Source organism: Phalangium opilio, unplaced genomic scaffold (assembly GCF_054372755.1).
Source record: "Phalangium opilio isolate 3A_F unplaced genomic scaffold, DU_Popi_V2 ptg000528l_1, whole genome shotgun sequence".
Taxonomy (NCBI): Eukaryota; Metazoa; Arthropoda; class Arachnida; order Opiliones; family Phalangiidae; genus Phalangium; species Phalangium opilio.
In genome coordinates this window covers 85,638-98,171 of record NW_028324242.1, presented here as the reverse complement: position 1 = coordinate 98,171, position 12,534 = coordinate 85,638, and the positions used below count along the sequence as shown (strand labels likewise).

General features: G+C 36.9%; 1 protein-coding gene and 1 long non-coding RNA gene across 8 annotated transcripts in view; one reads left to right on the top strand and one right to left on the bottom strand.

Moving 5' to 3' along the window:
- The first annotated feature begins 1,334 nt into the window (after positions 1–1,334).
- On the top strand, positions 1,335–7,944 carry LOC149588880 (uncharacterized). Of its 2 annotated transcripts, none has more exons than XM_089861980.1 (4): positions 1,335–1,759; positions 1,843–2,034; positions 4,654–5,570; positions 5,637–7,944. In XM_089861980.1, exons 3-4 carry the CDS (start codon positions 5,428–5,430, stop codon positions 5,950–5,952), a joined length of 459 nt encoding a protein of 152 aa, XP_089718106.1. In that variant the 5' UTR covers positions 1,335–1,759; positions 1,843–2,034; positions 4,654–5,427; the 3' UTR covers positions 5,953–7,944. The 2 variants fall into 2 exon arrangements, with proteins under 2 accessions (XP_089718106.1, XP_089718107.1); XM_089861981.1 differs by having other exon boundaries at positions 1,816–2,034.
- Positions 7,945–9,583: 1,639 nt separating this feature from the next.
- LOC149588874 (uncharacterized) overlaps positions 9,584–12,534 on the bottom strand; it is a 75,631-nt gene continuing 72,680 nt past the window's right edge. For 3 of the 6 annotated variants that reach the window (XR_016379756.1, XR_016379759.1, XR_016379760.1), the window contains 2 exons: positions 11,842–11,903; positions 9,584–10,879 (listed from right to left, as the gene is read on the bottom strand). This is a non-coding gene — a long non-coding RNA (uncharacterized LOC149588874). The remainder of the gene's footprint in view (positions 10,880–11,841; positions 11,904–12,534) is intronic. The other 3 variants (XR_016379754.1, XR_016379755.1, XR_016379757.1) reach the window with 2 other exon arrangements.

The following is a 12,534-nucleotide window of genomic DNA, read 5'->3' as shown; positions in this document are numbered from 1 at the left end:
AAGTTTTGATGACCCCTGTGACGTAAAGGTTAAAAACTAAATGCTTTAGTGTCATCCCGGGAGAGAAATAAAACCAAAAGCACCTCATTTGTTAAAATCGAATGTAAATTTATAGAGAAATTTCTAAAAAAAAAAAAACCGTAAGCGAACGCGCGAAATTTGTATAAAGTGTTTGTAAAACAATATATATCAATGCTCACCTTGTTTTAAAATTTAAAGCTCTCCAGCTAGTAACGGACCCAGCCCATTCAACCAGCCAAAAAGTGCGACTTTTGGACTATCGGCTGGGAGTTCGAAGGAACCCAAAATTAACATTAAGTTCTATGGGAGGAGGTAGGTGTTTTAGCCTGATCCTTTATCCTATTCATCCAAATGACCTGAAATGTTAATAAGACGTGTGTTTTAATTCTACAAAGGATTCAAGCTTTTAGAGTCGATGGATTTTTTTTAATACAAATTTATTTCCAATGTCAAAATTTTAAATTCAGTACTTATAACCGTTTTCAAAGATAAAAAACCCCCACCCCATCCTCCTTATCCAAAACATGCCATTTAGAAAGTATTAGATTATACAAGATTGTACCAGATTGTCTAGGCCATAATTAATTAGTTTTACTTCAAGAAACCAAGGAACGCTTTCGCTGTAACCTTTGAAGCTAGCACACATCTCGGGGAAACTAACCTTAGTATTATCAGAAGGGGATAATAGAAGAAGGATGACACTCTGTATCCTTTTAATGCTTTAGTTATGTAACGTCATTCTTCCCAGGCTCATCCTTTTAGTTTGCTTTCCCGCTCGTCAAACTACAAATGGGCATCGCACCGTAAGGTGAATTCTATAATTGTTTGGCACTAAATCCCCAGCAATCATCCCACAAACCTCGTCTGGACGTGGGACAAAAATGCGCAAGCGCGTCTTGCCAAATATTTAAACGCTAATAGAGTAATGATGAGGGAACTATTTATCGCGTATGTGATTCGTTTTAGTAACCTTGCTCTAAATGTTCCGATGTTGGGAAGAGTGACGTTACACTTACCCCGCTTTGTGGTACACTTCTCTCGAAGAGAAGTATTATATACTTCTGGTATTATTGACCATTGTCATTAGTACTGGAGGGAAGAATATGCATCTCTCGCGATTGAACCATTTTAGGTGGAATTTCTGAGAGCATTTTGACGTGTATTGCAACCCGACTATTCTTACAGGACACCCTATTTATGGGGCGGTAAACCTATAGCATCTTCTTTCTTCATTGCTATTTTTATTTTACTAATTTTCTAATTAAGAACAGGAATAATTAGGCCAAAAACAAAGAAAGACTTTGGATTTTCAGAACTTTTATTTGATCTAGATCAACGTAAAACTGGGTCCCCTGTAAAATGAATTAGCTTTCACAGGAATTAGTTTGATGATTTCAGGTTTCAGCCTATTAGACAAACATGTTTATAGGGTGTTTCTTTCAGCTGTAGGAATCCATAAACTCCGGTTCCCCCTTTTTAAAGTAGAGAAAAGTGTTTTGGGCTGTTTAGAAGACATTATTAAATTATAATTAACTAAATTATTAATTATATTAGAAAATAGAAACAATACAATTGAAACGCACGCTCCCGCCATATTTTGAAGTCTGCCGCAGCCTAACTTCAGCAGCGCCATCTAGCGGTCCGTGTTTGCAGCCCATAATCCTTTTCAATCAAGGTAAATTTTGGGGTCGATTTCCGTGAGAACTAGCCGCTGCGATTTTCTGTCCGATTTTTGCTGGTAAATATTATGATTTTATGTACATTTTAAGGGTTAATTTGGATTAAATACCAAAGTTTTATCGCTACCAATCGGAAATTAAGCGTTGCAAGTGGAAAATTTATGGTTTACCGTGCCAAATACGTTTGTTAATTACGACCAAGGCTTAAGCCTTTGTCTTTGGGGGCGGTGCTGCGTTTGCTGGAAGCATGGATTTATAATAGAAGCGTAAGCTTCTATTATAAATCCATGCTGGAAGTCATAGCCTCTATCAGTGGATACAGAGATCTTTCCAGGTAAATATTTTATTTATAAGGGTTAATTTAGATTAAATACCAAAATTTTATCGCAAACGAATGGAAATGAAGCGTTACAGGTGAAAAATATATCGTTAACGGTGCCAGATAGGTTTGTTAATTACGACCATTGTCTGTTTGAAGAAAACATAGCCTTAGTTGATTTTATATATTGATTACCAAACATAATGGTAGTTATTTGGAACTCCATAGTTCTAAATAACTAATGCACTTTTGTTGCTTTGGTTATTGGCTGTATATTGCCCTTAACTGAAGCGAGTAGAAAACCATTAACGGCAGAACTGTAGTTCTCTAAAACGTTTTCAATTAACAAATCTATTGGTGTAAATATGGGTGTCCACGGCCGGAAATAAGCACAGGACATTGTCCAATAACATTTTAAAATGTCCCATAATATTTTTAAAAACTAAGCGGGTCATTGGCCAGTTTGACCAATAAACATACCCCCTCCGTAGGAATAGCATTATATCGAACTTTGGGGGCTCATAACTCTGGTTCTACTAGAGATACGGGGGTGTCCTTTGACTATGTTATAGTCCTATTTGCCCCCCACCACCATAATTAAACCCAACTTTGGGGGCTCATAACTGTGGTCCTACTAGAGATATTGGGGTGTCCTTTGACCATGTTATAGTCCTATTTGCCCCCCCCCCACCATAATTAAACCCAACTTTGGGGGCTCATAACTGTGGTCCTACTAGAGATATTGGGGTGTCCTTTGACCATGTTATAGTCCTATTTGCCCCCCCCACCATAATTAAACCCAACTATGGGGGCTCATAACTGTGGTTCTACTAGAGATATGGGGGTGTCCTTTGACTATGTTATAGTCCTATTTGCCCCCCCCACCATAATTAAACCCAACTATGGGGGCTCATAACTGTGGTTCTACTAGAGATATGGGGGTGTCCTTTGACCATGTTATAGTCCTATTTGCCCCCCCCCACCATAATTAAACCCAACTATGGGGGCTCATAACTGTGGTTCTACTAGAGATATGGGGGTGTCCTTTGACTATGTTTTAGTCCTATTTGCCCCCCCCCACCATAATTAAACCCAACTATGGGGGCTCATAACTGTGGTTCTACTAGAGATATGGGGGTGTCCTTTGACCATGTTATAGTCCTATTTGCCCCCCCCCCCACCATAATTAAACCCAACTTTGGGGGCTCATAACTGTGGTTCTACTAGAGATATGGGGGTGTCCTTTGACTATGTTATAGTCCTACTTGCCCCCCCCCCCACCATAATTAAACCCAACTATGGGGGCTCATAACTGTGGTTCTACTAGAGATATGGGGGTGTCCTTTGACTATGTTATAGTCCTATTTGCCCCCCCCCCAAAATAATTAAACCCAACTATGGGGGCTCATAACTGTGGTTCTACTAGAGATATTGGGGTGTCCTTTGACCATGTTATAGTCCTATTTGCCCCCCCCCCCCACCATAATTAAACCCAACTTTGGGGGCTCATAACTGTGGTTCTACTAGAGATATGGGGGTGTCCTTTGACCATGTTATAGTCCTATTTGCCCCCCCCCACCATAATTAAACCCAACTTTGGGTGCTCATAACTGTGGTTCTACTAGAGATATGGGGGTGTCCTTTGACTATGTTATAGTCCTATTTGCCCCCCCCCACCATAATTAAACCCAACTATGGGGGCTCATAACTGTGGTTCTACTAGAGATATGGGGGTGTCCTTTGACTATGTTATAGTCCTATTTGCCCCCCCCCACCATAATTAAACCCAACTATGGGGGCTCATAACTGTGGTTCTACTAGAGATATGGGGGTGTCCTTTGACTATGTTATAGTCCTATTTGCCCCCCCCCCACCATAATTAAACCCAACTATGGGGGCTCATAACTGTGGTTCTACTAGAGATATGGGGGTGTCCTTTGACTGTTATAGTCCTATTTGCCCCCCCCCCACCATAATTAAACCCAACTATGGGGGCTCATAACTGTGGTTCTACTAGAGATATGGGGGTGTCCTTTGACTATGTTATAGTCCTATTTGCCCCCCCCCTAATCCCACCATAATTACACCCAACTTTGGGGGCTCATAACTGTGGTCCTACTAGAGATACGCGGATTTTTGCACACAATAGTGGACAAGGTCCTATAAATTTTCTAGTCTAAGGAGGGGACACATGTTCTATATGAAAGTTTTCTTATTTCCGGCCCTGTGGGTGTCAAGCCCATTAGTTTTCACGGTAACAGCACCATTTGTGTAGTCACAAGAATTTAGAAGTTTATTTTGGCACACAGTATTCATGATTCACATTTGTGTCGTACTTATTCAAAATATTTGAAATTAATCTTATTAAATTCTTCTAATTAATTGCGCGTTGCATTTATTCCTGGTTTTACTGTTCAATCTTTTTGTCGGTTTAAAAGTAATTCAAAGTGATTGTTTAATTGACAAATATTTCAAGATTGACCCTAAACCGTATTAATAATTATCTTTCTCGTTATTTTAAATGATTAATTTGAAAGTGCAATTAATGTTACTCAAAATGCTTGTGTCAATTAAGCTGATAATACTTTTAATTTTGTATTAGATTGTTTGAATTGAACAGATTGTATTTTTTAGCTATCATCTGTTTCCAAAGGAGAAATTTATGTTGGATTCTAGAATGAATTATTTATCATTTGACAAATTGCACACTATATTAATCAGGTCAATGAACCCATTACAATTCCATTCTCAATTCAGGTCTACACTTTGATTTTATCCGTTGAAACTGAATCTCACTAGGAAAACAATGTAGACATTTTAGGCTCTCAGTGAAGTAATTAAATCTTATTAATGGTAATTTTATCAATATTAACGGGACAATTCCATTCTCAATTCAGGTCTACACTTTGATTTTATCCGTTTAAAGGGAATCTCATTAGCAAAAAGACTATTTCGACAGCCTGTCAAACATTGTAGGCAATTATTGGGCTATTTAGTTTATTATTTATTATTCTATTTATTCTTAGAAGGAAAGCGCTACGTGTCCTGTTGTTTTTAGGGATTTTTCTTTTCGCCAGGACATAAATAAAATGCTGAAATATGGAATAGGTGCTCACTGGTCCTAGCCCTCCCTTTTAAGAATAATGAAGGATTTTAAGGGTGAGATTCCCTTTGCGGTATTAAGGCATCTAGTTTATGATTTTAATTATAAATATTTTTAGGGGAAAAGCGTTTGGCAACTCTTTGAGGGAGTTTTGTAGGATCTAAATAAATTTATGATTTATGTTTAAGGTAGAAGGTTGCTCATACGCTTTGTCCTTTAAAAGTAAACACGATTTTAAGCGGGTTTCCTATAAACAAAACCTTTATTATTATCATTATTATTATTAAATCAAGGCTTAGGTTTTTATGGTATTATTTTACTTCTCCATACTAAGGTATTTAGTTGAATGTTACGCGTGTGCAATTTGTCAAATCATAATAATTTGTCTTCTGCCCGAACATTTTACGTTACATCATGCAAGAATATTCAAGTGGATTTTCATATTAAGGTAATTAATTTGAAGTTATGCATGTGCTATTTTCTCTGAATAATAATAAGAATTTCTCTTGCGCAGGAACATTCTCTCGAGTGGAGGACATCTAACATCGAGTGGAGGACATCTAACATCGAGTGGAGGACTTCTAACCTCGAGTGGAGGACTTCTAACCTCGAGTGGAGGACTTCTAACCTCGAGTGGAGGACTTCTAACCTCGAGTGGAGGACTTCTAACCTCGAGTGGAGGACATCTAACATCGAGTGGAGGACATCTATCATCGAGTGGAGGACATCTATCATCGAGTGGAGGACTTCTATCATCTAGTGGAAGACTTCTATCATCTAGTGGAGGACTTCTATCATCGAGTGGACTTTCATTGGAAATCCCATGCTAAGGACGAAGTTTCCTGGTTTTTGGGGTCTCCATAGCGGGCCTTAGTTTAAATTTAATGATTCCCCAGTTGAACAGGGGCTTGTTAAATTTAAATTGGGCTCGCAAGGCTTACTTTGGGGGTGGTAGCTTAAGTTTAAAATTTAAGTTTCGTTACTATGGAAGGTACAAAAACATAAGAAAAACACTTAGGGTAGTTTTTTTGACCTTTTTTGCGTGCTTTTTTTGTATTTTTATTAATTTTTTTATAAATTTTACATTTTTATATAAAAATTTTTTTTTATAATGTTTTTGCCTTTTTTATTTAGTAAAAAGCTTAAAAAGGGGCCTAAAAATATCCCCCCAAGTCCAGAGGCAAAAAAATCGAAACCAAGTCTAGTATATTAAAAATTCAAGAAAAGAAAGAACGAGGTTTAAGGCAAAATTTATTCAATAAAAAACAAAAAAACCAAAGTGTTTACAAAAATTCCGAACAAAAAAAAAGATTAAAGAGGTTAAGTTAAAGTTTGAACGCGAAAAAAAATAAGTAGTTACAAATAAAATTTCCACGAAAAAATTAAGTTAAGTGGTTACATGAAAAATTTTCAAGTAAAAAAAGATGTATTTTGTGTCTTCTAGCTTCGATGATTTCCTCCAAATCTTTAAGTCAGCGCTGAGAGAAAGAGCAAGTCCAGAAGACATCATGTAACGTGAACCCAAAGAAGCGTGTCATCAGGAATGATACATAGCAAGTCCAGAACAGCTTCGTCTTGCGTCAATCGGAGCAAAGGATGTCGTCTGGAAGGATACGTCTCGGAATGACCAGCGACAGAAAAATCCAAGAATATCTGCAGCATCTATAAATGAAAACATATTAATAACACATATTAAACTATTGCCTACTAACAAACTAACCTCGTAGATTTAAATAATTTAAGAAGAGGGTGTCCTTGTTTTAAAAAACTGGCTACCCGAGACGAACTACACCAACTAATTGCCACCCTAAATTAAAGAAAGACTTGACTACCGCGATTTCCACCCTGAATTAAATATTCTCGCTAGCTAATTATTTCCCAAAATTGTATAGAAAATAGTTTTAAGTGAACCAGCCCTTAATTTTAAGTTAAATTATATAACTTAATAATGAAAATAATTTAAAACATCCCTAAACTAATTTCAGAAAAATCTTCTATTTATTTATTTTAAAATACGCGGTTTAATAATGAAATTAATTTAAATATCCCCTAAATTGATTTTAGGAAAACGACATTTATTTAAACTAAATTGCTTGCCCCTTTTAATAGCATAATAATTTAAAATATCTTCTTAGCTAATTTTATTAAAACCTGATCTTTATTTAAAACTATTCCCACAGGTAGAACCCACAAATAAAATCTCTAGTCGAAATTGGACAAGGGTTAACTTAGGCTTAGGGCAAACGTCGACGTGTCTTAAAACTATCTCTGCGGGCGGGACTTGATTTTCGAAAATCTGTCGCTTTATCTCTAAATTAATTAATAATAGCCTCTAAACTAATTTTAGGAAAACCTTCCATTTATTTTAAAACTATTCCCACAGACAATATCCGTAAATAACTAGAGTTTAATAAGACACAGTTTAATTTAGGCTTTAAAATTCTCTCGGCGGGACCCGATTTTCGAAAATCTGTCGCTTTATCTCTAAATTAATTAATAATAGCCTCTAAACTAATTTTAGGAAAACCTTCCATTTATTTTAAAACTATTCCCACAGACAGTATCCGTAAATAACTAGAGTTTAATAAGACACAGTTTAATTTAGGCTTAGGGTCCTCGTGTTTTAAAATTCTCTCGGCGGGACCCGATTTCCGGAAATCTGTCGCGTTATCTCTAAATTAATAACGTACCCCGTTTAATATCTTTAAATAATAGCACCTAAACCATTTATTAAGGGATTCTCTTTTGTCCAAGATCTCGTTGTAAAATTTTATTTGTGGTACTTGATTTTTAATAAATAAATAAAATTCACTAACATTTAACACTAGCTAATTAATTTAAATACTTGAAATAAAATAAATAATTTAAGGGGAGCTAGATGAGTTTGGATTATTGTAAAGTTAGGCTTACGGACTGTTAAAGCACCACGAGGCGAAGCAATGGCCGCCGTTGAAGAACTTCCAATTCGGCTTGCGTCCTCGGCAAAAACGATCAGTGAAATGGCTGGGCTATCAAGAATCTTCCTCAAAAGCCGGGATCACGATCAGCTGAGCTGGAAAGGTTTTTCCAAAGCGACCCTCCTCGATGTTTTCCAGGCAACGAATGAGCCGTCTGACCTAGACGGTTTCCAGGCAAAGAATGACCCGTCTGACCTCGGCGGCTTCCAGGACCGAATGAGCCGTCTGAACTTTGCCTGTAACCAAATACATTTCCAACGTTGGGGGGCGCTAAAAGCACCTATGCGCGGACTCGGGTGCGCCATACCCCGGGCACGAAATCCAAATAGCTGAACACTGCTAGGCCTATATGAATGAACGCTAGGCCTAAATGAATGAACGCTAGGCCTAACTGAATGGACAATCATTACCATTAACATCTGTCGTGACGTCACAAGTCAATTACCTCGGCGACGTCATAGGTCACGTGATCTGACGTCATAGGTCACGTGATGTGACGTCATAGTCACGTGATCTGACGTCATAGTCAAGTGATCTGACGTCATAGTCACGTGATCTGACGTCATAGTCACGTGGTTTTACGTCATAGGTCACGTGATCTGACGTCATAGTCACGTGATTTGACGTCATAGTCACGTGATTTGACGTCATAAGTCGCGTGATTTGACGTCATAGTCACGTGATTTGACGTCATAGGTCGCGTGATTTGACGTCATAGTCACGTGGTTTTACGTCATAGGTCGCGTGATCTGACGTCATAGGTCACGTGATCTGACGTCATAGTCACGTGATCATAGGTCGCGTGATTTGACTCATAGTCACGTGGTTTTACGTCATAGGTCACGTGATCTGACGTCATAGTCACGTGATTTGACGTCATAGGTCACGTGATCTGACGTCATATCAAGTGATCTAACGTCATTAGTCACGTGATTTGACGTCATAGGTCACGTGATCTGACGTCATAGGTCACGTGATCTGACGTCACAGGTCTATATATATATATAGGTATGATTAGTCCGTTCACTACCACACACATAAACAAGCCCACTGTTAAATAAAAATCATTCATTATAACTTTGATACTGTATTCAAAATATTCATTGGATAAAGCCAGTTATTCTGACTGTTCTTAAATTAAGAGTGTGTCATTGGTCTCACGTCATCATACTCGACTCACGGCTCTACCATGTTGGGAAAGCATTTTAATCATACTCAGAGGTATGGAGCAAGTTTCTATACCTTAGTCACTAAATGTAATTAGTAAGCTTACAAGTAAAAATAAATTTCGATCAGGCAGACTTATAAATATTAATGTAATATTTTATTTCGAAATACATTCCATTTGATACAATCGGATTTAATAAAAATTTGTAATTAAAATACTTTTCAAAAATGTGTAATCATTCATTATAACTTTGGTTAAAGTCATTTATTATGTTTATTATTTGACGCCGTAACTATAATTAATAAGCTTATAAATAGAAATAATTTTATCAAATAATATAATGCAAGTTTTTATTTTGAAATACATTTCATTGATACATTAGATTTTATTAAAAAGATTAATATTGAAAATAATAAGAATATTTTTATAAACGTGTAACTTCCGAGTGTTGAGTCCAGGTACTGAAAATAATAAGAAAATTTCTATTATTAACAAATTTTAATCGGCTTAGAATTTCCACCGCTTTTCCACGCTAATATCCTACGGTGGAAAACGAGGTTGTTAGGATGGAAAACCAGAGTATTTGGTGGCAAAACGTAGCATTATGCTTTTGCGTCCAGATAGGAAGCGCGTAAAGTCACTGAGTGTTGAAAAATTGCGTAAATATTATTAACCATGTATAGATTAAGCGTGCAAGTGAACAACAGTAAAAAAAAAACCCCACCCAACCTTGAATACAAAAATAACGGAAGTAAAAACCTTGAGCTTTCAATTTCTAAAGCGACCAACCCTTAAAAGTAACCAAAATACACCTTCGTATTTGTAAAACAAGATTTGTTAAAATGTAATCCTGGAGAGCTTCTCTATCAAGCTAGCGAAAGGGGAACGTTCCCAAAACACGTCTGTTTCTCCACAAATCGGGAACAGTTTTAAAAGAAAGTACTAGCTTGTACTTATAACGTAAGTAAATTTATTGAAATAAGGATTAAGGGTTCTAATTTTTCGTTAGAGTATCGATGGGCTATTCACTCTGATTTTCTGTACTTCTTTTAATGGTACCATGTTTTACCACTGTTAAAGGACGCGCGTCGAAGTACGGTACGATGTGGCTACTATTACGAGCCCAGCCCTTGGGTCGTCTTGTTATAACTTCGTATTAAATTATTTGTTTAGATAACCCAGAGTTGCTAAATAATTATTAATTACCTCGGAACTAAGACCAATTAATAAACAAAAGAAACTACCCAACCATTGTTTCAGTCCGGTGGATGGATTCAAAAAATAAATTTTCTCTCCCTACACTGATGCCAGAATGCGCGAGTGTTTAGCCCCTCGGTGACACTATAAACTACATTAATCTCACTATTAAATTATACATTGTAGAGGGGTCCGACATTTACACGAAATCCCGTACGCTTCTCGCGAAATCTTTCAAGAAATCGATAAATTACGAAATCAAAGAGAAAATCACGAAATTCTCAACCCTTTTTATGGAATGTCGGACCCCTCGTATATTGTACTTGGTATGCCTCAAAACATAAACATTTATAGCTTAGAAGAAAATACCAATATGACGGAAAGGAATGGAGTAACGCCGGAATTGCCAGGAACGTTTGAAACAATACCGAACATCTGCAATTATAATAAATAAATAAATGATAATAATAAATGATAGAACTGAACAGAAATATTCAATTAATTTGCTTGAATCGGCAAATAATAATGCTTGAACACGAAAGATTCGATTTAACAAACAAATCAAAATTTTCTAATAAATAAAAGGTAAACAAGACGACCCAAGGGCTGGGATCGTAATAGTAGCCAGTGCCACATCGTATCGTATTTGAGTGAAAAGCCCCTCGACGCGCTACCCTAACGAGTGAAAAGCCCCTCGATGACCTACCCTAACGAGTGAAAAGTGCTCTCGATGCCGACGCGTACATATCGCGTCATATAAATTTATAACACGGATTTATGACCGGAAGCGTTTGAAAGGGAAAGAATTCGGTAAAACACCCAATTTGAGCCCTTTCTCTAAGTAAATCCCGAACTTTTTATTGTATAGAAATTTCGGATTCTTAGAATAGTCATGGCTTAAAGTATGAGAAATTTTAAAGAGAGAATGAAATTTCTCATTTTAGGTAAGGCGATATGATAAATTTGCGTGTTCATAAAAGAAATTACAGATATTACTGTTTGTTCATTAATATTTTCACAGTACATCCGCATTATATTGTTATAGATAAATCAAAAGCATTTCCCCTTTAAAAATCACCAATGAATGAAAAATATCACCTTAACACAATTTATCCCTTTTCTCTCTAAGCGCGTTCATTATCACGCGCGTTGTACATAGCACTGTTATAGACAAATCATAATCCCCACCCTTTGAAATCGAAAATTCCTCTTTTCACTCTCCCTTTAAAAAGACGAACGATACTTGTTCTTCTTCGGACTAAGCCAAACCAATGCCACCATCGTTAGATGGACATCAAACGATTTTGTTAAAAATAATTTAACATACTTTCTCTTACTTGAGAAGTATTACTACTGAAAGCTAATGTAGAGTTGATAATATGTAAATCGAGTCTTACCTTTCATGATGTAAGGAGGATGGGGGCTGGGATGAAGAGAAACGTTCAAACCGAATATGTAACTGAAAGAACATGTAAGGGATCAAAATTAAACACTTAAGAACGCCTTTTCACAAACCAAATTAAAGAAATATATTTTTCAAATTAATTTTTGGGACCCTTTTACGAACTGAAAGAGCTTACCTTCCTCAATATGCAGATATTAAATCTAGACCTAGATTAGGCGGGAATACAACTTTCAAATCTAGTAATTCTCTATTGCGAATGTAATATTTTCCTTTGTATTTAGCATATTTTTCAAGTTACTAATTTAATTACTAATACCAGGGATAGATTTAATTTTAGAAGCAGGAATGGAGAACGGTTAGTATTTACTTCAGTCCGACTCATAGCCCCAGTATAGAGCCCCTCCCTCTCCAACACGTAACGAAAAGTTTAAATTATCTTATAGGCTCACTTAAAGTACGTTTTGATGACGTTGCTGACGGGGAAGGCGAAAAAATACGTAATTCCTTTTTACCTCTGTCGCTATGACCCGCCTCTTCTTTCATACCCCTCCGTCCCGTGGGGGGAAGGGGGTCCGGGACTTTGACGCGCGCCCAGATTACTCTGTTCTCCATTCCTACTTCTAAAATTAAATCTATCCCTGCTAATACCAAGAAAGAAGTGATATCTAGTTTACTAGGGAGAAGG

What these genes read in the sequence shown, in the direction of transcription:
- LOC149588880 (XM_089861980.1), top strand. Translation starts at nt 5,428, where the DNA reads ATGGTATTATTTTACTTCTCCATACTAAGGTATTTAGTTGAATGTTAC. An exon ending in AAGTGGATTTTCATATTAAG is followed by an intron (nt 5,571 to 5,636) that starts GTAATTAATTTG and finishes TCTCTTGCGCAG; the next exon opens with GAACATTCTCTCGAGTGGAG.